At 43.6% G+C, this 25,508-nt stretch overlaps 2 protein-coding genes across 2 annotated transcripts in view; both read right to left on the reverse strand.

The window, feature by feature from the left end:
• The window catches only part of tmem8b (transmembrane protein 8B), a 45,659-nt gene extending 39,544 nt beyond the window's left edge, over positions 1-6,115 (reverse strand). Inside the window, exons 1-2 of the mRNA XM_056418347.1 lie at positions 6,025-6,115; positions 870-1,059 (exon numbers count right to left, since the gene is read on the reverse strand). Coding sequence (XP_056274322.1) covers positions 870-1,059; positions 6,025-6,115 — 281 coding nt within the window. The remainder of the gene's footprint in view (positions 1-869; positions 1,060-6,024) is intronic.
• A 1,798-nt stretch (positions 6,116-7,913) lies between these two features.
• Positions 7,914-25,287, reverse strand: mccc2 (methylcrotonyl-CoA carboxylase subunit 2). Its single transcript, XM_056418156.1, has 17 exons — positions 25,082-25,287; positions 23,771-23,837; positions 23,381-23,465; positions 22,962-23,063; positions 22,551-22,678; positions 21,726-21,838; positions 20,955-21,068; positions 20,683-20,747; positions 19,829-19,928; positions 19,068-19,163; positions 14,788-14,860; positions 14,583-14,659; positions 13,055-13,121; positions 12,636-12,792; positions 12,195-12,309; positions 11,210-11,295; positions 7,914-10,839 (listed from the first exon to the last, which is right to left on the reverse strand). The coding sequence occupies exons 1-17, from the start codon at positions 25,211-25,213 to the stop codon at positions 10,722-10,724; spliced, it is 1,695 nt and encodes a 564-aa protein (XP_056274131.1). The 5' UTR covers positions 25,214-25,287; the 3' UTR covers positions 7,914-10,721.
• Between the last annotated feature and the right edge of the window lie 221 nt (positions 25,288-25,508).

Below are 25,508 nucleotides of genomic sequence, written 5' to 3' on the forward strand. Positions count from 1 at the left end.
TGAATCAGGTTGACCTGGTCCAGCCCCTAGATATGCTGCTGTAGGCGTATAGGTTGCTGGGGGATGTTTTAGGATACACTGAGTGCCTGTCTCCTCTTCTCTCTCTCCTTATGGATGCATTTTCATCTCTCCATCACACATTACTAAGTCTGCTTCCTCCCCGGAGTTTTTGTGACTTCACGTCTCATAGGGTCCATTGGACCTGGCTGTGTCTGATGCCTCCTGCCTACTACGAACTACTCATACACTCTGTCATATTCATTAAATGTGTTTATATAACTCTGTAATGCTTCCTTTTGTACACATGACATCCATTGCTTCTGTCCATCAGGGGAGAGGGATCCTCTGTTGCTCTCTTGAAGGTATCTTCCCTTTTTTCTATTTTTTTGGGAGTTTTTCCTGATCCGATGTGACGTCCTGGGACAGGAATGTCGTATGTGTACAGATTGTAAAGCCCGCTGAGGTAAATTCATAATTTATGATATGGGGCTATATAAAATAAACTGAATTGAATTGAAATTGAATAGTAAGTTGTTTTCAGATAAAAGCGTCAGCTAAATGAAATGTAATATAATAAATATAGACATGCCAAATTTAAAGTTAAATGCAGGTAATGCTCTGACAGAAGTGTTCTCCATATGGCGTAGCTGTACTCAGTGTTGAGCCAGCTGCTATAAACCTTCCACCAGCCTAAAAGGCAAAGTGTATAAGATGCTTATTGCTATATCTATTTATACCCTAGAGAAGGTGCAGACTTCAACTTCTAAGTGCTCCAATCCAACAGGAGAAAAGGCTTTAAACTCAACACAAGCAACTTGAAGTAGAAAACAGAACAAAGAAACACGTTAGGTACAAAGTCGTCGCCTTACACGGTCACGTTGCGGTTCGGGCAGCTGTCTCCGAAGGTGCCCCCTTGCTCCTTGAAGGTGATGAGGTTCCATACGGCCATCATGGTGTCGTCAGGCACATTGAAGTGGAACAGCTCCACGCTGGCGAAGGAGTTGAAAGCGTTCAGCTTACGAGGCGTGCGGGTGAAGTATTCGGTCACAAAAAGGCAATCTGTGGGGAGAACCAGAGCAGAGTCTCTGTGAATATGTGCAGGGGATAAATGTCAGGAACACACAAGATACACCCTACATTTGATTGACGGGATTAAGAGTACTAGAGCTGTACTCAGCACTGCTCTGAGCTTTGAGTTCACCGCGTGTGAGCGCGCTAAAATATTCACTATGTCACGGAGAATGTGCTATTGTCAAAGCAGCTGTGATGTTAACCGTATTGGTTCGGCGTGTTTGCTAATTTGCACTACACAAAAAAGTTCAAAGGAGACTGATGGCTTGAGATAAATAGTCGGGGGGATCATCAATGTAATTAGGATTCATCCGATGGGAACCTTTTTCGTTCGGCTAACGCGTCTCCTCGATTACGCTAACGGGGAGATGCAAAGGGAGGAGGCGAAGGGAGGAGGCGAGGACCAGATGCGAGGGGAGGAGGCGACTGGGCATTTGAAAGTGACGTGAATTAAATACGACATGTGGCACAGCTGCGTCAGCTGTCTATCGTTGCTCTTCGTCTCCTCGCGGTGCACTCTCAGGGATTGGAAGATCCTCCATGATGGCGGAGAGGGGAAGGATTTCTGGGGTTAAAGGGAGGAGAGGGCACGAGGAAGCTCAGGTTTGCATAATGAAAAGCACCCCTTTAGCATCTTTACCAGATATTGTGCCAATAACTTTGATGCACAAGATTATTATTCACCCTTTTGGGGAACATTTTTTATCAAACTGCTGATCCTTCGCTAAGCATTGCCCTCTGAGCTACCATGGAGCGCACAATGTCACTAAATGCACCCTGGATGAATCTATCGGAAGGGTCTATTTAGTTTTTTAAAGATTGTATCCAGAATAACAAAATGATTTCACAGGGAAAAAAAGATAAAGCGAAAGTCTACAGATTACAATGTGAAAGTGAACCACCACATCACCATGGCGATCGAGATAGAAGACGATGAGATTCAGGAACAACACTGTTCCTGTTAAGCCGGGTAGGTCTTTATTCACTGTTACAATCATTAAAAAGCAAAAGCAACATGTGTTTACATTCAGAATACCTTCAGTGGCTAGCCTAGCAAAAAGGGGCTTACGTTAGTTAATGCTATGCTAACATACTCTGCTAACATTAGCTACGCAGTTTTTTTTACATGGAAACGTAAAGTTTTAGAAACGTTCATCTCCTTCCAACCTCTCCGGGTACCGAGTATCACTATCACACACAAGGTTTGACCACGACCAACCCTAAATCCATCCCTGGTCCGAGTTAGCACGAATCAACACTCAGATTGGCCAGGGCAGGATTTGGCGAAGGGTCATTTCCCAAAGTCCCGGAGCGATCCACCGTCAGACGCCGCTGACGTTGAGTCAGAACTTTTGACAACCAAGACTGAACCCCAAGGACAAACATTTTCCGGTTCGTTAGCGCTGCCGTTTTTGTATATAACAATAACAAGTTCTGTTTATGTAACTCTGTAATGCTTCCTTTTGTACACATGACATATATTGCTTCTGTCCCTCCGGGGAGATGGATCCTCCTCTGTTGCGCTACTAAAGGTTTCTCCTGAAGGGCAACGTTTAGGATGCACTGAGCACCTGTCTCCTCTTCTTTTTCTACTTATGGATGATTTTTCATCTCTCCATTGCACATTACTAACTCTGCTTCCTCCCCGGAGTCTTTGTGACTTCACGTCTCATAGGGTCCATTGGACCTGGCTGTAACCGGTAATCTAGCACGTCGTTATGAGCTCTCAGCTGGGATCTGTAGCTGGAAGAAGTCGGTTCCTCTCTCGGCAGACGAGGAGAACTTGCGGTACAGGCTCACTGCTGCATCTGTGACATGGAACCCGTTTCTCCTCATCCTCAAGACGGAGGAATCAGAGTAATGAGCGTGCAAGGAGGAGACCCGATGCGGAGAAGGCTCACGTGCAGCGCGGGGAAGGAGGAGGAGGGGGGGGGGGGGGGGGCAGATTGCTTTATTCTTCTGTGTTGCTTCTCCCCACTTATTCTGCATCTTAGTATGCAACGGTTGCTTCCTATAGGAGAGAACACGATTTGAGGACTGCTATTAGCAATTATTTTCTTCCACATTAGAAAAGCTTTTCCTTTTCTGTATCCACCGCCTCGGCCTCAAGCACCCTGTCACTGCGGACCCGGGGGGGGGGGGGGGGGGGGGGTCCTTCTGTGGCCCCATGAGTCAGCCTCAGGGTAACCAAAAAGAAAAAAAGAAACCACGCAGCCGCAAATGTCGGCCTCAATGCGGTGAGAGCGCTTACTCATAAACTGGATTGGGCTCCTGTTGTTTTAGGCACGCAGGCTTCCCTTTTGCATCCTTGAAAAACTGGCTTTTTACGAAATTGTACCGTTTTTCTTCCTTTGCAAATTGCAGGTGAGATAAATTACCCCCCCTCCCCAAAAAACGGTGAACCACTTCGCCGCAGGTACTCCGTGTGCAGATGGCGGAGGTGCACAAACACAAAGGGGAGAGCAAACATCCTCCTCCGGTGCACCATCAAGCCTTCACATTGTTCTGATGGAATGTCGCTGCTTTCTTATCTCCTTTTATTTATATTTACGATAACACTAATCTGAGAGATGCAGTATGTTCCGGTGGTGCAATTACCCCCCCCCCCCCCCAATTCCACCCACCCGTTGGGCGTTGCTCGGAGGCAGATTACACCTGTCGTTCGTTCCGCTTGCTTTTATATGCGGGAGCTTCGCTGGATGTAATCCAAGGATTTGACATTATGCGAGTGAGCTGGATACACGCGTCTCCCTCGGCTGCTCTAAAAGGAGTTACTGTCTGCGATCACATATTCGGATGATCTAGCTCTCTGCGGCGTGCCGGTGTTCAAGGAGAAGCTTGTTGGTGTGAGACTTCAGACAGAGTTTGGGAGGGTGGAGGTGTGTGTGGGGGTGTGTGTGTGTGTGGGGGGGGGGGGGGGTTAAAAGGGCAGTTCAAAAGCTAAACTTTTCCTTCAGTGTTTTTTAGCAATCCAGGTTGCTTTGGTTCCAGTTGCTTATAGTGTTTGGAGATATCGGCCAGAGAGCAGCAGCAGCAGCTTGATGTGGGAACTAATAGCGGAAAGACAATAGTTACACACATGAAATTGCTCACAGCGAGAACTATGGATCTCGCTGTCAGCACCGCCAGCCCAGGGCCTTGCACATTATATTGGAGGGAGAAGACCAATATCTCCAAAACTCACATAAGCTTTTTTAAATATTTGGGCTGAACTAACTAGACAACGCTTTAGTCTTCCAATCGCTGTGTGACATCATCCTGATGGGAGGAGCTACGGCTCCACCTCCACTGTCCCTTTAAGGGGAGTATAGGAATAAAGTCAATCTAAATCCTGGTCCATAAAATTATGTTAATTGTTTCCACATTTGTCCAATATTCATTTGTTTTCATAGAGAGAGAGCAAATGGAAAGGTTTTCAGCGAGAGAAAAAAGAAGATGAGATTCTTCGATTCGCCAACGACGTTTTAGGAGCGAGTAGACGTTTAAACAGCTATTTAATCAAACACACAGTCAGCTGTGCAAAAAGGCTTTTCCTTTTCTGGTTGATTTTGGTCACATGCATGTGATGTGAGACTGTCGCAGCGTTGACACTTTTCACGTCACAAATACGTGTCCGTTCATGACGTGTCAGGTGTGCAAAAGAGTACATTACACTCCATTGAAGAACAAAACAAGACAAACAGTTCAACAGGCATCGGCGTCATCGGTTGCTGAGACAGATCAAATCCCAAAAGTCATTCATATAAAAATGAAAACAAGAAGCCTGATGTGTGCCAGCTAAATGAAGACGTTTAAAGATAAAAGCTGCTCTGACATCAGTAATCTCCAACAAACGCCTCACGACCACTGTTAGGGGCTTAATACACACATAATCCTGCTTTTTTCCATGGTTGAGCCTTGAATCCTTAAGTGTGAGTGGGTGTGTGTGTGTGTGTGTGTGTGAAAATTACTCCTTTATTATGATGTTCTTGGTTGAGAACAATCATTGTCTGCCGCTCACCATCAATCAGAAAATGATCCTCTTACTGACACTATAAAACAAAAACCCAGAAGAAGAAGAAGAAGAAGAAGAAGAAGAAGAAGAAGAAGAAGAAGAAGAAGAAGAAGGGCACTGATCTTATTGACTTCAAAAGGATTTCCACAAATCAAATATTAAAGATCTTTCCGGTGACCGTGAGGACTATAGACGTCTCGGCGGAGGGACACGAGAACAACCGTCTGAACGGATGTCGACACACACCGCGAGAAGGAAACATGTACTTTTATCAGGAGGGAAAAAAAGGAAAGGTTGCCACATTATTATTTTATTTGTCTTCAATTAGGCTAAATTACAACTGAAAAAGGACAAAGTGCAACTTCAACATTATTCTTTATTGTCCAAAGACTTCGGACCTATTTTTTATTCATTTATTTTTGGCATTACGCCAACGTGTCTTAACTTGTCTTTTTCCCTTTCTGTAACAAAAGACCGACCAAACCAACCTAAACGAATCCACACAGAGAGAACAACGAACAGTGTCCAGCATTGGTGTGTATATTTTATATATATTTTTGTTATTATTGATGTATTTCACCCCACCGTGGCCACACTCATCCCTCGGTATCGCGGCGTATACACAACCTGCCGGAGCATCTGTCAAGTGTGTGTAGCGTGCCATAATGAGCAGCGATCGTCCCCACACGCGTCACGTAACCGAAAGCCTGTGTTCCGTGTTCGTGAAAGAAACACACACACAAACGGGTTTGTTTCGGCGGCCACATGCAGAAAAGCGGCAGATGCTGAACGGGGACAGAACCGCGAACCGCGAACCGCCAACGGGATCCGACGCCGCTCCGCAAGAGGCGTTCAGCACCCCCGACACAAGGAACAGCTCCCCGGGTACCAGACGCACACTGAACCCGGGAGAAGGAGGAGGAGGAGGAGGGGGGTGGGGGGGATGAAAGCCCACTCACCTCCGACCAGCGCGCACCACAGAGAGGTGTAAAGCAGCAAGAGGAGCCGGGGAGGGCGACATCCTGAGCCCGCGCGCTCCGGCCGCCGCATCGTTACAAGCCGAACGTTCCGTGGAGGGCTCCAGCCCGGGTGCAGCTCTCAGTCTCTGTGCTGGTCTACATTTTCTTTTTTCTTTTTTTCTCCTTCACAGTTTTTTTTCTTTTTTCTTTTTTTGCCAACGACCAGCTGTTTGTGCATGACGTAACTCAGACGACGACAGGACAGCTCCTCCCCTTTAGCTTTGATTTGACAACCTCAATATGTCGATTTATCTCATTGGACCTCCAGCCCTGTCAGTCTGGTTCTAAGGGGAGGGAGGGGGGGGGGGCAGTGGTGCAGAAGTACATTGCACCACACGGCTGGTCATTTTCGCGGCGTCCGGAGACACCACACATACACACACACGCGGACGCGCACGCGCACACACGCTGGGGGCGAGTGAGGAGCCTCTGGAGGAAGCTGCAGACTCCTCAGGATGCAAAGTTGCTGGAGGGGATATATAACACATATTACATCCCTTGGCATCCTACACATAGTCTGTATGGTCTCGCAGCTTATTCTGCATTGCAGTTCATGTCATTTGCAGCAGAACGCATGCACGATTAATATCAATTGATAAGATTTAAAAGCGCTTTTCTTTTTCACGATACTGAACATGATGTCTGGACTCGTCATATCTTCAGAGGTAAGAGATCTGTAAAATAATGTAAGATACAGCCAGGGGATATGAACACACACATCTCACACAGGTGCATTTCGGTTTCATACCATGCATTAAGTAATGTCACTACGTGGTGATAAGAAAAACAATTATAGCTAAAATGTTGGCGAATTTTGTAAAAATATATGATATAATAATATCTTTATTTCGTGTCATACAGTGCAGTGTGGATCCCCACATTAAGGCCACGGTTAACTGGACTAAATAGACCAATGATGACATGAGCGTCGCTGAGAAAAGGGTTATTCAAATGACAGCATTTCTGTTTCTTCTTGAAAAACAATGCATGTCCCTTTCTTTTTATTTTCTTCTTAAATCAATGCAAACATAATTACCTCCTGGACTTTCATTTTTGAGCATCTGTATCATGTTCAGCAGGTGATTGCAGTTTCCAACGATAATCCATTTCCCTCCCGGAGCCTGACTCAAACTCTCTGAGTATTGTGGGGTGCGGGGCGACATCAATATGATTCATAAGTGTCCAAGCAGATCCGTCAGCAGAGTGAAGGAGCTCCTGAATCGTGTTGGCTGTAATCTGTCCGACAAGAATGAATTATTCAAATTAATTGTTGGTTAAGAATGAGGAAGCGGGCAGGGTTTCACTTTGTAACTATTTCTTAATTTTTTATTCTTTTATTTTGTTGACCTCAAATTAAAAATCACCTCACAAAGAAATATTTTTATCAACAGCTAAGTCAACAGTCGGTGTGGCTTCAACTACTTACGACAGAATAGCCTGCTATGAATCTCTGTCTCAAGGTATGTATTAATATTAAGCGGTTCATTGTGACCGTTTAATATTAATGAACACGGGTTTGCTTTACCTCTTTGCAAACTGACCGTTATATCTTGTACGTATTTTGTCCGTCCGCCTTAATGGGACGTCAGCGGTCCATTCCCCCTAACCCATCAGCTTGTAGTCCCAACACCTTTTCAACACAACTCGTCACATGCGTCGCTTATTAACACCTTCACTGTTAATCGAGGTTTCACAGGTAGCCCTAAAAATAAGTATGTGAACTTAGATTTGTTAGGTTCAGGAAAAAACATCAAGGGTGGGCTTGAACTGTGATTTTTGAGTGCTTAAAATAACCGGTGAACTTACGTTCAGGCAATAAAAACAAGTAGTTCGGTTCAATTCAGTTTATTTTATAGTTAATAATATCACAAATTTGCCTCAGAGGGATTTACAATCTATATAGACATCCCTGTCCCAAAACCTCACATCGGATCAGGAAAATCTCCCAAACAACCCTTTCACGGGAAAAAAGTGAAGAACCCTTCAGGAGAGCAACAGAGGAGGATCCCTCTCCAGGATGGACAGGTGCAATAGATGTCATGTGACCAGAAGGAATCATTACAGAGTTACAACACATTCAATGATTATGAGAGAGTGTATAAATAGTTCGTAGTAGGCATGGTAGAGTACCATGGTCCACGATCCATGAGACAGAAGGAGGTAGAGAGGAGGAGGAGGAGGAGGGGGGTGGTGGGGCATCAGCAGGGCCAAAGTAGGAGGCATCAGACACAGCCAGGTCCAATGGGCCCTATTATACGTGAAGTCACAAAGACTCCAGGGTGGAAGCTAGTAATGTTGTGTTAGTACTGTGCGATGGAGCTCATATAGGTGCTCAGTGTATCCTAAAACGCCCCCCCCCCCCCCCCCCTCCCCTCCAAGCAGCCTATAATAGGTTCAGGTAAGACATCACAGTTGGTCTTACAATGTGATGTTTTCATACTTATTTTTTACACCTAAGCTAAGAACGTACAAACTTATGTTTAGGCAACAAAACCACAGCTAGGTTTGGGGAGAAACATCACGATGGAGATGTATTTCCGAAATCTGACTAAATAAAGTGTAAACAATGACTCAATGAGTAAGCAAAGAAATCCAACACAAACATCCCTATACGGTAACTCAGGGACATCAACAACGGTCGTTATTTGTTTGACCCGTCCATCAATCTCCCTTCCCTTCATGCTCGCGTGGGCTTTTTTGGGCTCTTTATACTGAAGCCATTACGCTCTCTGAGCATCATCGACGTTTCTCATGACACGGACGGGTTTACAGGGAGGTCACTCGAGAAGCCCGGAGGCTGACGGGCACTTTGTGTGTCGGTATCAAGACACCCGAGGGAGGGGAAATGGGTCGGGATTTTATGTCTGGAAACTGGAAATTTCATTGACCGAGCTCGAGGAAGTGAGTGTGATTCTGAAGACCCCTGTAAGCTGTGTGAAGGGCTACACTGCCGTCACCTTGGTGAAGACACTCTTTGGTTGCGTTGACAACTGGCATGTAGTCGGTTGTACAGATGGCCTGGATGATATTCAATTCAGTTTAATTTTATATCGCAAATTTGCCTTAAAGGGCTTTACAATCTGTACACATACGACATCCCTGTCCCAGGACCTCACATCGGATCAGGAAATACTCCCAAGAAATAGAAAAAAAACTTTCACTTGGTAAAAAAGTGAAGAAACCTTCAGGAGAGCAACAGAGGAGGATCCCTCTGCAGGATGGACAGAAGCAAGAGATGAACAGTGGTACAACACATGTAATGAATATGAAAGAAATGTATGAATTATTAGTAGTAGGCATGGATAACGGACCATGGCAGGAGTCATCAGACACAGCCAGGTCCAATGGACCCTATGAGACGTGAAGTCACAAAGACTCCAGGGAGGAAGCAGAAACCCCCACCACCCCCACCCCCACCTTCACCACGCATGACAACCCGTCGCGTCTGGTCCGCCTCTCCATTAACTGCTGCAGTAATAGCATCAGCTAGAACACAACGCGTCACCGAGTTCTACTCGAAATGCCTCGAAATCTAGCGTACATGATGGGGAAGGCCCAAAAAAAAAAAAGTAGTGGAGAGCTCGCCAGATAATTTGACAAGACAAAAAGGACGACGTCGTCATTCAGCCACCCGGCGAGTGATTATTACCGCAATTAAAAGCAGTCCCGGGCAGAGCGAAAGGTTGGCTCATAAATCTAGAGCGACATCATAAATGATCGATTAACATATATTTCCGGGGGCCTGTTTCTTTTTCTCTCTCACACACACATTTTCAGTATTATGCAACATTCTGGCCTCTCATTTTGTGAAAGAAAACCAGCGAACCAGTTCTAAACACAACTTGTTTTTTGTAATGTTTGAATATTCAAATCCACTGCTGCACCCGATGTCCTCAGAGTCCCACAGAGGAACAACAAGAAAAGTCACTTGTTACCAAAGTGAGCTCAGATGGTCATCGATACAAATATGTAGGTGTACCAACTATGTGCAGCATGTTCAGTTTGATCGATTGGGGAGTAGTGTGTGTGTGTGTGTGTGTGTGTGGCAGCTGGTAAAGTTAAGCACTCTGCCTGCAGCAGCACTATAGTTGCACGATTAAAAAACGTGAAAAGCGAACATAAGGCTCAAATGGCATAATACTCCCCCCCCCTCGGTATTATTTCCCTCCACCAGCTCTTCTGTAAACACTATTATCTCAAATAAATAAATAAAGCTGTAAGACTTGGTGTGTGCTTCTGCCATCCAGCTAGATGTGGCCAGTCAGTATTTATATATAGCTGAACAGCGCCCCCTTATGCAGATTGAGAAAAGACGGCAACTTTGTATGTCCTCATTTTTTTTTTATAATTCAGCATTTACAGTATTTTATACAAAAATAATCCAGAGGGGAAAGAAGTAAAGGAGGAGAGTTTGAATTGACACTAGAAACAGTTGAAAGGCACAATGTATTAGTGGAAACATCCCACACCTACAGCACCCCTCTGATCACATCCCACTGAGAGAGGCGGTGTGAGTTCTCGATTGTTTGTTGATCTTAATCTGGTGACACTCGTCCTCGTTGAACCCTAAAGAAAAAGGAAATCTGAAAAAAGACTAGCTAGGAGTGCAGCGCTCGCTCGTCGGAGGTCCACAAGCTTTACATCCTGAACACCCCGAAGCGAGTCTTCTTCGTTGGTGCGTTCAGCGCCGCACTGAGGCTCAGCCCCAGAACCAGGCGAGTGTCTGCGGGGTCGATAATGCCGTCGTCCCAGAGCCTGCATGTACAACAGAAATATTAATTAAATACAAGCCATCACTGACTTATCGGAGGCTTCTTACAGTACTTATCAATAACTTTAATATACAAGTCAAGATGTGGCGTTCATCGCTCTGAGTGACTCCCTCGCATATCTTACACTTTTAATGCAAAACCACCCCTACAAATTCTATCACAAGTAACAATATCTGTGACACTTGCATTTTGTAATCATGGCTCTTGTTTTTCCCTTGAATATATTTTTTGCCAGCTTTTATTATAGAAAATCACCAGCAAGGTATCACAGTGTTACAACCCACACATATCTCACTGTGTTGTGTCATATCATGTTCAATAACACCATGGATGCGTCATGACCAGAAGCTCACCGAGCACTGGAGAAGTACGGGCTGCCTTCCTCTTCAAACCGCTGCACTATCGGTTTCTTCATGGCCGCCTCCTGCTCCGCTGTGAACTGCGAATACAAATGATCAAACAAACAGAAGTTGGTGCCGTCGGTTCATTATTTCAATATTTTATCTTATAGTCTTCTATAAAAACCCACAAATTCCACCCAAAAAAAAACTGGACCTCAATCACCGTGGAGAATCCGTTATTTTTCTGTGTCACATGGGTCACAGATCGTGGCAACAGTCGGGAACTCGAGTGCGAGCTATTTTCCATTCACACGTGGCGTTTAAAGTCAAACGGAAAAATGACAGAGACGGCGGTTGTGAAAATTGGAATTATAACCCGGCCACGGATAGATCAGCACCACGGACAGCGCCGTGAGCGGGCGCCATCGGATGCCAATGAGTCGAGACTGGACTTCACATGCAACTGAACAACCCTTCCAACCCGGCCGGTTAACGAGAGGGACGACAACACGCCCACCCCCCAAAAATGTAAGAAAAAGAAGAAGAAAAAAAAGAAAAAACTAGATATATTTGAATTATGCCACCAAAAAAAGAAGGTAAGCGTACGATTGGTTTCCTTTGCAGTCCATCCATCGCCACGCAGTGTTACACCACCTTAAACACCACCTGAAACACCACGGATTGAACGCCTGCCATCGAATGCTGACGCGGGGTGACATTCTGAGGCTATTAATGCGCTCTTAATACACCCATAAAAAGCAAACCTGACACAATCTAATCACGGACGTTTGATGACTGCTCTATTCAATACCGTAACACTTAACACGGATATCATTTCATCCTTGTATAAGTGCCCAATGTGTCTGACCATTACTGGGAGAAAAAGTGTCTTCATAATGTTTATGCCATTTGGCAGCAAATTCGCAAAAGAAAAAGAAAAAGCCAATTTGAGCTGTTCCAGTGTGGCGCGGCCCGGATGATTGATGGGACTCGTTACCTCCTTTCCTTCTCGCGCCCTCTGATCCTTGGTGATGGTGGCCAGGACGGTGGCCGCCTGCTCGCCGCCCATCACGGAGATTCGGGAGTTGGGCCACATGTACAGGAAGCGAGGGCTGTGAGAAGACGACAAGGAAACCGTCGGATTAGGAGGAACAGTCGGCCGAGAATCCGTTACGGAAGGTTTAATAGTCGGGTAATAATCCGACGACAACGACACCATAGCGTGATTTATGAGAGCGTCGGGCCAGAAAAGCACCACTTCATAAGGAATACTAAATCATCAAAAAGGGACACGCACACACGCACAGTGTGTATATATAGACACAGCTAAAGACACACCGGCTCTTGGTAAGTTGTGATTCTTCCAGAGCTCCAGTGGAAGATTATGCCCCGTTTAAAAGAATAAATGGAAATTGTTTTGCCATTCACGTCTTCATACCTGTAGGCTCTGCCGCACATGCCGTAGTTCCCGGCGCCGTAGGAGCCGCCGATGATGACGGTGATCTTGGGAACATTGGCGCAGGCGACGGCGGTCACCATCTTGGCCCCGTCCTTGGCGATTCCGCCCGCCTCGTACTCTCGACCCACCATGAAGCCTGAGATGAAGATGCAGAGGGATCACAATGACAAAACAAATGAGAGAAAGAAGAAAGAGAAAAATCCGGTGCATTTCATCCCATAAATAGAAACAACATGAACATGTGTTTAAAGTACTTCAATCATAATGAATACCCTTCGTTATAGTTCTCAACCCTAATTGAGTCGATGGATGAATAGAACGAGAGCCTTAAAACAACATGACTGAGTCACGTCCACAATCCCCCAAAAACACAGAAGAAGAACATTACTCGCACTGACCCGTTATGTTTTGGAGGAAAATAAGTGGAATGTTGCGCTGGCAGCATAACTCGATGAAATGAGTTGCCTGAGAAAAAAGAAAGAAAGAAAAGCAATTCAAAAATGCAGTCAGCCTGGTACGTTCCCTCTGCGACACAAAACACCGACCACAGGATCCAACTCAAACACCGGCGCGAGCCATCAACAACCCGTCATTAAGACGACAGGATGGTGATGATCGGGTTTTGCTCGGAACCTGAAGACATAAACAGGAATATTAAGAGAAATAGCTACTTTTCTCTATTCCAGTGTACGTGCCTGGACTGTCTGGATCACATCTGGAAGGAACTGCTTCGTGGCCATCAAAAAGGCATTTATTGAGAGAGCGTGCGTGCATGTGTGTGTGTGTGTGTGTGTGTCCCGTGAGCCGTTGGCCTCCCCTTTATCACCATCGTCAACTTGGTCGGGACAGAAGTTTGATCAACTTGGGGAACGGAGGTCGTCTGGCTCTAGACTTTACTTTGAATACGAAACGGAGCTGAACGGCCTTCAGACTCGCCAGGAAAACAAATAAAAAACACCCCAAAGTCCTCTAAACAACGCGGAGCTACCGCACGGGGACAATGAAGAAAGGAGCACAAAAGGCTTGTGGCGTGCGGCGCAGCCTCGTCCCCAACAGGCTTTGTAACGCCGGATTACTCGGGTGCCTCTCTTTGTTTTCGGCAGTCACCTCGGCTGGCGTTCCTCCAGTGGAGCGTCCCGAAGGGTAAACAGAAGCTGGAGGAAAAGTGACAGGCGGCTGCTTGTTAGAACCCGTCGCTCGCGCAACAACAGAAATTAAATCTTTTCTCACAAACACCTGCAAGGGGGGGGGGGGGGAGAGAGAAAAGTCCCTTGAGCCATTTAACAGTTAGCATAACAGAAGCCCCGGGCGTCGTCTAAAGTGATGAAAGATGCATCTCGAATCGCGAGTGCGGTATTGATTTGCTTCTTGCTCCGCGGCGAAGTCAGATGCACCGTGCCCGTTCCTTTCGTCGGCAATCACACCGACGAGATCGACGACGCTCACATTTAGACCTTACAAAAACACTCTTAAAAAAAAAGAAGCTTGTAATCCAATTCAAAATGTGTTTGAAAAACGTATTAGTCTATAATTCGGCTCCTCGTCTTCTCCTGAGCTCGTGGAAAGTTCAGCCGGCTCGCTAATTCGGTCAATTATACTGAATGAAAATGATGATTGGCTCTTCTAAATGCCCGTTATTGCAATGCCATCCGTCAGAGGAGTCCTGAGATGGCAATCAAGAGAGCGCATTGTGCCTCGACTGTGAAAGGTCGTCACGGCGACAGCAGAAGCTCCCAGGAGGGAGAGGGAGAGAGAGGGAAAGGGATGGATATTGGTATTCAGTTTGGAGTGTTAACTTTAAGTCCTTGACTTTAGGAGTAACACTCCACCGGTACGACGCTTACTTCTTTTGACAATTCATCTCGATCGCGAGGATCCGCTCTAATAACGCTGCAGAGAGTGAGAGCAAGAGCGAGAGAGATTTACCTTTTTCGCAGACTCTGAGAACAAGACTCCGTTGTTGCCGATGATTCCGACGGGGTAACCGAATATTCTGGAAAATCCTGAGCAAGCACAAGAAGAAAGACGGGTGACGCCGGTGAAATTTTAAAGGTTGGTCAATTTACGAAGAAAAAAACCAACAAGATGATAATAACACATAATTCTGAGCGTTACAATGTATTTCACAGACCTGTAACGACCGTGTCGCCATAGAAAGCCTTGAACTCATCAAATTTACTGCCGTCGACAATTCTAGCGATGACCTGCGATGAAATTAATATCGCAGTTGAAAATTATTATTATTACCATAACCAAAAAGACATTCATTTGTAATTTGTGATAATGGGCTATACAAAATAAACTGAATTGAAAAAACTGAATTGAACATTCCTTATACACGAGAACGTTCCTGATACAGGAGAACATTCCTGATACACGAGAACGTTCCAGATACAGGAGAACATTCCTGATACACGAGAACGTTCCAGATACAGGAGAACATTCCTGATACAGGAGAACGTTCCTGATACAGGAGAACATTCCTGATACACAAGAACATTCCTGATGCAGGAGAACAGTCCATATACAGAAGAACATTCCTGATACAGGAGAACATTCTATATAGAGGAGAACTTTCCTGATACAGGAGAACATTCCATATACACGAGAACATTCCTGATACAGGAGAACAGTCCATATACAGGAGAACATTCCATATACACGAGAACATTCCTGATACAGGAGAACATTCCATATACAGTAGAACATTCCATATACACGAGAACATTCCTGATACAGGAGAACATTCCATATACAGGAGAACATTCTATATACAGGAGAACATTCCATATACACAAGAACATTCCATATACAGGAGAACATTCCATATACACGAGAACATTCCTGATACAGGAGAACATTCCATATACAGGAGAACATTCTATATACAGGAGAACATTCCATATACAGGAGAACATTCCATATACAGGAGAACATTCCATATACAGGAGAACATTCCTGATACAGGAGAACAGTCCATATACAGAAGAATGTTCCTGATACAGGAGAACAGTCCATATACAGGAGAACATTCCATATACACGAGAACATTCCATATACACAAGAACATTCCTGATACAGGAGAACATTCCTGATACAGGAGAACATTCCTGATACAGGAGAACATTCCATATACAGGAGAACATTCTATATACAGGAGAACATTCCATATACACGAGAACATTCCTGATACAGGAGAACATTCCTGATACAGGAGAACATTCCTGATACAGGAGAACATTCCAAATACAGGAGAACATTCCTGATATAGGAGAACATTCTATATACAGGAGAACATTCCTGATACAGGAGAATATTCCATATACAGGAGAACATTCTATATACAGGAGAACATTCCATATACAGGAGAACATTCTATATACTAGGGATGCACCGATCTGATCGGCGCCGATCCATATCGGCCGATATTGCCATTATCGGTTTTGATCGGCGTTCTCAAAACGGCCGATCAAACCGATCGATCAGATGACGTAACATCTGCGAGAACTATCAGACGTTTCAATCGCCGCGCATCGCAATGGAGACGATGCGCCCGGCGAGGGCCGCAGAGTGAGAGGTCCACGAGGGGATCCTCACCACCGAGCGGCGTCCCCGTCCCCCGAGTTGAATCTCTGGGTCGACTCAGCCGACTCTCACATGTCTGAGCCCCTAGAGACTGATGTTCACGGTAAACGCATTCCATCAGGAGCACGCGAGGGTTTTGATAAAGTTAGCGGAAGGATTTAAGTGACAACATCCGGTTTTGCAAAGTTAGCGGAAAGAACCACGTGAAACAACATCCGTTTATCAAAATAAGATGTCGACAAATCATACACTAACATATAAAAGAAAACAATGAACTAATTTTGTATCTTTATAGATCTTTTCTGAGATTTAGCTTAAATTATGCTAACATTAAAACATTTTTACTTTACCAAGGAAGAGTTTATCAAAATAAGTCAGACTTTTGTATGTTAAGAAAAGTCCTGTATATAGATTTCCCCAAGAGTTCCAGGAAATGAATAATGCAGATGTGTTCCATACATATCTGAAATCCCCTACAATAGCAATCAAACAATTTTAATGTATCAATTAGGACATTTTTCAAAGTAAAAGTCCTAATTGTTTAAAGAAATCGGTAATTTCTTTAATGTTTGAGTTGCTTTATATATATATTTCCTCATAGTCCTAGGCAATAATGCTACACAATGAATAGAATGCTTCAATCGACACCGTGATCGGTGATCGGTATTATCGGATCGGCAGATACTGATTTCAGTGATCGGTGATCGGCACCAAAAACCTGATCGGTGCATCTCTAATATACAGGAGAACATTCCTGATACAGGAGAACATTCTATATACAGGAGAACTTTCCTGATACAGGAGAACATTATATATACAGGAGAACATTCCATATACAGGAGAACATTCCTGATACAGGAGAACATTCTATATACAGGAGAACTTTCCTGATACAGGAGAACATTCCATATACACGAGAACATTCCTGATACAGGAGAACATTCCATATACAGGAGAACATTCCTGATACAGGAGAACAGTCCATATACAGAAGAATGTTCCTGATACAGGAGAACATTCCTGATACAGGAGAACATTCTATATACAGGAGAACATTCCTGATACAGGAGAACATTCCATATACAGGAGAACATTCCTGATACAGGAGAACATTCTATATACAGGAGAACATTCCATATACACGAGAACATTCCTGATACAGGAGAACATTCCAGCGATTAGACTTTATAATATATCACCTTTGGCCAGTTCCTTCTCAAACTGATCAATAAACCTTGCACCGCTGTCACTTTATACTGTATACACTTTCATTTTTATTTTTCCTTTTCCTTTATTATTTAAATTCTTAAATGTAATATGCCCTGCTATTTATTTGCATTGTATACATGTTTGCTGCTGCTTCAAGAAAGTTCCCTCTGGGGATAAATAAAGAATAAAATCTAATCTAATTTATTACATTTTAAAATCGGACCTGAGCTCAGGCGTCGGCTAGTTATCTCAAAATGGCATTTATCGGACAGATCAATAGTGTTCATAGCTGCAAGAGTTCAATAAACGCAAAATAAAATACAAAGCAATTTACAACTCCTTCACGGTGATGAAGAAGCCTGTCACACAGCGCAACCGTGTGGCTCATTGGTGGCTTTTTAAATAGCTTTTGGAAAATATGGAACTGTATGGAACAAAAGAAGATCGATCAGGATTTGACGACACTCAAGACTTGTTGGTCGGATCAATCGATTGTTGGTTTTGATCTTTTTGTGGGAATTGTTCATAATAAAAAAGACAAATATATGAAGCCTTTTGTTGAAAAGCCTTTCATATCTCCGATCATCTTGTTCCCTAAGTGGAATACGGGTCTTCACTACACATTAGCCGTAACTTCTGCTCCACGGGCGACACCCACAATCAAAAACACACGGGCTTCAAACCAGATGACAACATCTAGCAAGCCGGAGAGAGAGAGAACAAAGAGATCGACGCCGGCTGTCCATGATCGATTCAGAGACACGACAGCGAAATATTGTTCACGGTGCAATCAGAGCATGTTCAAAGACAGGTTTGAATTATGTTTTTCATAAATCTAAAGTATAAATCAGGGGTGCAAAGTGTGCATATGTCCTATCAATCTTGTTCTCTGGTGGCAACACGACGATAAATCATTTGTAATCAATGGAAGGTCTCTCTGCTAAAGAGCAGGGCCACTGGCTCGTCCAAAATGGTAAATGTAAACCTATTATTAAATTCCTAAAATCGACAGATTTTTTTTTTTATTCAAGTGATAAGAAATTGATGAAAATGAAAACAATTTATTTGTATTAAATTAAACATCATTTGGAGGTATTTCTATATGGTGTTTTATTTTTATATATATATATATAATATATATTAATTGCATGCTGCTCAGAGTTGGTGTTGGAAGGTGCCTTCAAGTGTCTCACAAAAATCGACATTTTACATGATTAGATTTGAACACATCTTGATAATGTTAGAATTGACCTGTGCTCAATACTCATTGGAACTGGAGCTTCAACGCACCCCAATGGAACCGAATGGAACCTCGTCTCATCAGGGCAGTGCTCGGGGAGTCTCACGGTGATTAAACGGAGCATGCATTGGAATGAATGACAATATAATAAGTCTCCATATAATGAAATGTTTTACACATTCAAAGTGACTCCATCATCCACAACACAAAAGACGAAGAACATATTTAATGAACCCCCAACATTATTTAATTGGGGAAATCTAGATTACAGTGTAGACATTTTAAAATTATTAAAATATTGTTTAAAAGGTATTACAGCGTATAAGTGTTTTTCTTCTTGCCCCTTTGAGACAATGTACAGGAAACTGGACAAATACCTCTCTGACATCAAAGTTGCGTTTCAAGTTATCTCCAACGATGCCGTAGAGTTCGTCTGCGGGGAAGAGAGGGGCTTCCGTGGGTTCTGTGGTGACCTGAAAAAAAAAAAACATCCGGTCATCCACGACTTTGTGTGAAGTGGTGTGAGGGGTCCTATCTTCAATTAAACACATCCCAAACTAAAAGACATGATAATTGATTTTAGAAAACATGCCCACGCACATGAGGTCGTATCCGTTAAGGGTCAAACAGTGGAATGTGTAGAATCCTACAAATATTTTGGGACAATTATTGACTGAAAAAGGGTGCCAGCATTTGTTTTGTTTGAGGTCATAATTCTTCCACATTGACAAAACCATGACGACCTTATTCTAATCGTGCTTTTATTGAATCAATTGTATCTTTTTCTTTGGCGTCATGGTTTGGAGGTCCTGTCTTTAAAGAACAAAAACTCTCTGCATCAGATTGTGAAATGGTCCGGCAGGCTGATTGGTGAATCCCAGCTGAGCCCAGAGTTCCTGAACACCACACAGTAGTAACAAGGGATAACCGGCTCCATCTGAAAGGACGACCCCCACCCGTTGCATAGGGACGGAGGTATTTAGAACCACGGTGCAGAACAGTGCGCTATAGAAACAGCGTTGTTCTAGCAGCCTTCTCTCAGGTGAACACATACAAATGAAGTCACCTGAACCTGAAAGCAAAGACATGCTGGAATATTGAAAAGGTCATTGTTAACGATCATGAACGCCGGACTCACCTCAATATTCTTCCTGTAGTTGAGGTTTCTCACCGCCTTCCTCGCCAAATGGATGGCGTGGTCATCATCCAGCGCGTAGTGGTCCGTCACACCAGATTTTCTGTCAAATGAGGCAAACAACCCGTCACCGTGACATCATTACAGAGCGTGACTCACTGATGAAGAGACTGTGAGCGTTTCAGCACTGCGAGTGAAATTAAATCACAGCGTTTTCAAATCCGTAACTTGACATTTTTTTCGACCCGTTTTATGAAATAATATAAATATGAGGTAAGATATCTATAGACAGTGAGCCACTAACTAACAATGAAATCCCAGAGGAGGTCAAGTCACTCATGAGTTGAAGAACTATCAGCCAAGTTAGAACCCCTCAGCGACTTCACACCAAGACACCAGTTATCAGGACAAGTACAGATATGCGTGTACTTTATCCAGAGAAACTGACTCAAGTACTGTACTTACATACAATTATGAAGTTCTTGTACATTTCCATTTTATGGAACTTTATACCTCTACTCATTTTAATCTGAGGAAAACATATTTTCCCACTTCAATTATTTAACAACATAAATTACTAGTTTAGGCTACTTTGTAGAATCAGATTCTTAGTACAACATATCCATCAACTAATAAACTATGATATACATGTATCATAAAGCAACATATAGCCTAATCATTAAGTATATAAAGTATTTCAAAAGAGCTCCACCTTTACCAGCTGCAACAATAAAGCGATGACCACATGAGTAACTCATTCCACGGACAACGGCGGCTCCATTTTTAAAAAGTTGATCAACTTTAAAACAGACACATTCACATTCATACAGTCATGGAAAATATGTTTTATTTCATACTTGCAGTGAAGATCAGCACCACCGAGGTCCTCTGCAGAAACCTCTTCCCCGGTGGCGGCTTTGACCTGTGAACACGAAAAGCACACAAAGTAGCAGCAAAGTATTTCTTAAGAAGTCTTCTACCCGGTTGTTATGCTGCATCGCTCGAATAAAACCAAACACACACTAGGAGTAAGATATTTATTGTGCCTAACTTGTGTTTGTGAAAACCACCAACAGGATTATGAGCCGAAAGTCTTGTGTATAATCTCAACAACAGGAACAGGACCTACCAGCGGAGGTCCTCCCAGGAAAATGGTTCCTTGCTTCCGCACAATGATGCTCTCATCCGCCATGGCGGGTACGTACGCTCCCCCGGCCGTGCAGGAGCCCATCACGACAGCAATCTGAAAGAGCCAAGGAAGAAAAGGTTGAAATATTAACAACTAATGGTTTAATGGGCCGGACTCAGACTTTTGTGATACGGCAATCTCGTGGTGAATGCGTCAGTAACACTAAATATAACTAGCGGGGGAAGAAAAGAAAGAGTAGGAAAATGATAGATGACACAGAAAGAGAAGCCTTGAATAATACATATAATTTGAAATCATTAGAAGAGACTATATTAGCACAAATTAATGGTTTATTCAGTTTATTGAAGTATACGAACATATGCAGCTGTTTATAAGCCCCGAGTCTGCTGGAGAGATGAGAGACCCGACTCCTCTACAGCACCCATCACATTCATCTGCTCTACAGAAATAAGACTCTAATTTCATCTTATTTAAAAACATCTAAAAAAACAAAACAAGGATTCTCCCCTTCAGAAGTCCATAGCGAGAGGGATCAATGACAAGACGAATAACCTACAGCAGTGCAGTGTTTAAATCCCCCCTCCCCCGCTGTTTTCAGATAACCCTGTTTGCTTCTCAGAACTGAAACCCAATTCCTGATTCCTGAATCGACGAAGAGTGAAACTCAAATACAGCAAATATCGTCTCAGCTGCTTTCAGCTGGTTTTTTTGATCAGCATGTGAAACAAAGCATCAAGCAAGCAAACAGACCTGTGCTATTCCGTCTGAGGACAGCCGGGCCTGGTTGTAGAAAATACGACCAAAGTGATCTCTGTCCGGAAAGACGTCGGCCTGTCTGGGAAGATTGGCCCCTCCTGAATCCACTGAGGGAGTGGAGAACATAAAGCATCGGAGAACTCCGTGATCGTGATTAACATTTGACGTATTGGCTCCAACCGCAGACACCGAGTCCTTCCGACACGACAAACCGCTCCCTGGAGAAGTTTCAACCGGAGACTTCTAGGATGTACCAAGACAAGACTAAAAGGGGCCTAAGAAGAGCAGCCTGATCACGGTACTGACTTTAATAAATCAGAGAAAATGCTTGTCTTTAGAAAGTTACTGAAGAACTATATTTCTCTTTTTCTCCAGCATGACTTTCAAAACTCTTTATTTAATTATTTTGTTTGACTCAACTCTTTTAAATAAACAACTAGAATTACAGCCTTGCAGTTGGATTATTTCGCCCACCCGTCATGTTGCAGTCTACGTCCATGTCTATCAAAATTGCCAATCGTTTCCATAATCTCAGACATTTCTGTGAAATTAATTGGCGCGGGAATTCTCGAATCGTGACCTTTAAAACCACCAAATTCTAAATCAGTCCAGCCTCGAGTCCAAGTGGACATTGTGCCAAAACTATGAACGGCGACATCAAAACCTGAGGTCACTGATCATGACCGTTGACCTCCAAATGAATTATTGAGTCCAGGTAGACTTTAGAAGCCAGATTTGAAGAATTTACCGGGCGAACCAGAAAGAGCTCACAAGAACGGACCGATCGGATTAACAACCCCGGGAAGCCTAAAAACTCACCTAAATAAATGCAGGGCAGGTGGTTCTGGTGGGCTATTTCTTGCGCCCGCAGGTGTTTCTTCACCGTAACCGGGAAGTACGTGCCCCCTTTGACAGTAGCGTCGTTTGCAACAATAACACACTCCACCCTATGAGAGACAAAAGAACCTGAATTAAATTGGCTGTGCACCTGGAGTGCTCGAGGGAAAATCGCCATGAAAATGATGCCCAGAAAAAGCTAATTAATTAAAAGTCACAATAAAGACGTTAATACCCCCATTGGAATTACCATGGACGTTAAAATGTGAATATTCTGCATCTAGTAATGGGTGTTTAGTATGCATGTAAAGAGGCATAGACAGAGGCTTGGAAAGCAATTTTGTTTTGCAGTCTTTTTTTGGCCAGCAATAGCTGCTCGTTCTTTATGCTTACCCTGAAACCCGCCCGATCCCGGTAAGGATACCGCCTGCAGGGACTTCCTCTTTTCCATACAGTTCATAACCTGCAAACTGAGAGAACTCCAAGAAAGGGCTCCTGAAATATTTAAAAATAAAATACACAATATATATTTAAATAAAATATATATATTTAAATAAAAATGATATACATATATATAGACTAGCCTTTTAAAATAACCCTTTTACACTTCATGATGTTCATTGTTTTGAGCAACGCTGTCCTCCTTTCCGTGTTCTCAGTGCGTGTGTGTATGTGTGTGTGTGTGTGTCAAACATTGGGACTACCTGCGCCTTGGTCTGCGTAATAATGTCTAGCACTACAAATCTTTCGCGTCTTATCGCGAGTCGGCCATGAAACTTTTACTCAAAAGATGGAAGTTGCTGGTACTGTACCCGGGATCCAGCAGCCTGTCAATACGCTCTCTGGGAAGGAGTTTCCCACGAGAAGTGTGAAGTCTCCTGGCCTTTTCTCCCCCACCTGCATATATATATATATATATACAAATACAAAACTGAAATGTTTATTTGGCAACACCTCGGGCAGGCCTATGTTGTATTAGCATGTGTCACCCGACAACAATTGAAGATTGACAAGTGAGAGCATTAAAACCTTCACCTCTACAGGTGGACCCGGATCAATTTAAATAAAGACAGATTGGGGGAAATGAAAGATATTCTGTCAACGCTTTTATCCCCCAGACGGCCTGAACTGAAAAGACAAAAAAATGTGCGCAGTTGGAATGAAAACACGGTGATGAATCCATACGCGTTGCTCACACCCACCCAGTTTGACCTTCTCTGTCCGGCTTTTCAGCTGATCGACAATAACCTGCATCCGCTCATAATTCTCCTGAAACACAAGGAGAGCACACAGTCATCACGTTGTGTTCGTCACATGGATTTTCACCTGATGACAACAGACACATCATCACAAAGGTAACGGATGACAAGAGTCGAGGCTGCCTGCTGTAACTTCAGCTCTGAGAAGGGAGCAACTTACTGACCACACCGTCTCAGCCAACTGCATTTGTCAAGAGGGAAGAGAGGTCAGGAACATCGCATGGACTCTGATTGATTGTGGAACAACATCCCCCAATACACATGTTTACCTTTATTTCGTTTTCAAGTCTATTTATTCCAAGCTGGAAATATTAAAAGTCTATGCAACCGCGTCGCCATCCAGTGACATTTGTTGGTGTTGCATGTGGGGGGGAATGTGGACGTCTTATATGCATCAATGAGTAATATATAGCTTCAACCTCACACGAAAGCATTTAAACCTTAATCGTAAACAAAAATTTAAAAAATAAGCCCCGTTTGCATTTTACTCCCTTATCCTCCATCGTGGAATATGCCTACTACGATCTATTCATACACTCCGTCATACTCATTGAATGTATTTAAACTCTAAATCTGTCCTTCTGTACACATGACATCTATTGCACCTGTCCATCCGGGGAGAGGGATCCTCCTCTGTTGCTCTCCTGAAGGTTTCTTCCCTTTTTTCCCCCTGAAGGGTTATTTGGGAGTTTTTCCTGATCCAATGTGAGGTTTTGGGGCAGGGATGTCTATGTCTACTGATTGTAAAGCAATCCGAGACAAATTTGTAATTTGTGAAATTGGGCTAGACAAATAAACTGAATTGAATCCTGGGCTGAAAAGTAACGCTTATCAGGAAAAATCTGGTCCTGTCATTTTCAGGGCTTAGCCTACGGATAAATAAATAAAAGTATTTTTGGTCAATTTCGCCATCATGTATGCACTAAATGTTCCCCCTTCATGATATATGCACTAGGTTAAATGTATGAATTAACTCATGGACTGGCTAACTTGGGGCTGACAACTCGGTTAAGCTACAGCCCAAGGTGTTGACCTCTTATAGCCAGTAAACTAGCTAGAATTAGCCTCCGCATGGTTTAGAAACAAACAACAAAACAGACAAATACAAATATGGTTGTAATGGCTGTCAACACTAGCTGACCGTAGTGCGTTTTTGTACTTCTGCCAGTCTATTGTGTTGCTAGTTGAACAGTTAACTTTGACATTAGCAGTCGTGACGTTCTGCTAGCTGACGTTAGCAGCGGGCTAACCTACCTGGTATTCAGGGGACTGTTTGTCCGGCTGAGTGCCGAGTGGAGCGACTTTGTCGGCGTAGTAAGACCTCGCGCAGGCCAAAGGTAGACTCCTGCAACGGAGCAGCCAGGGCCTGGCCGTCTGTAGGAGCATGTCGATGCTCAGGACCGTCTAACCGTGCACTTTGTGGATGCTAGCTTGCTAGCTCGCCGATCTTCTTCTTCTGTGGTTTCTGTTAGTGGACGTGAAGCTCTCCAGCGCCACCTGCTAACAGTGTGCGCTCAAAACCTACGACTCTTTTTTCCCACTCAGTTGTATACATGTTGTAATAATATTATACACATCTTTGAATATTTTGAACAAAAATATAATAATAATTTATAAGATTGAAATGTATTATTTATTTAAGCATTTCAGTTGTAAATTGCAGTGTATTCATAATGGAAAC

This window comes from Pseudoliparis swirei, chromosome 7, assembly GCF_029220125.1.
Source record: "Pseudoliparis swirei isolate HS2019 ecotype Mariana Trench chromosome 7, NWPU_hadal_v1, whole genome shotgun sequence".
NCBI classification, from domain to species: Eukaryota; Metazoa; Chordata; class Actinopteri; order Perciformes; family Liparidae; genus Pseudoliparis; species Pseudoliparis swirei.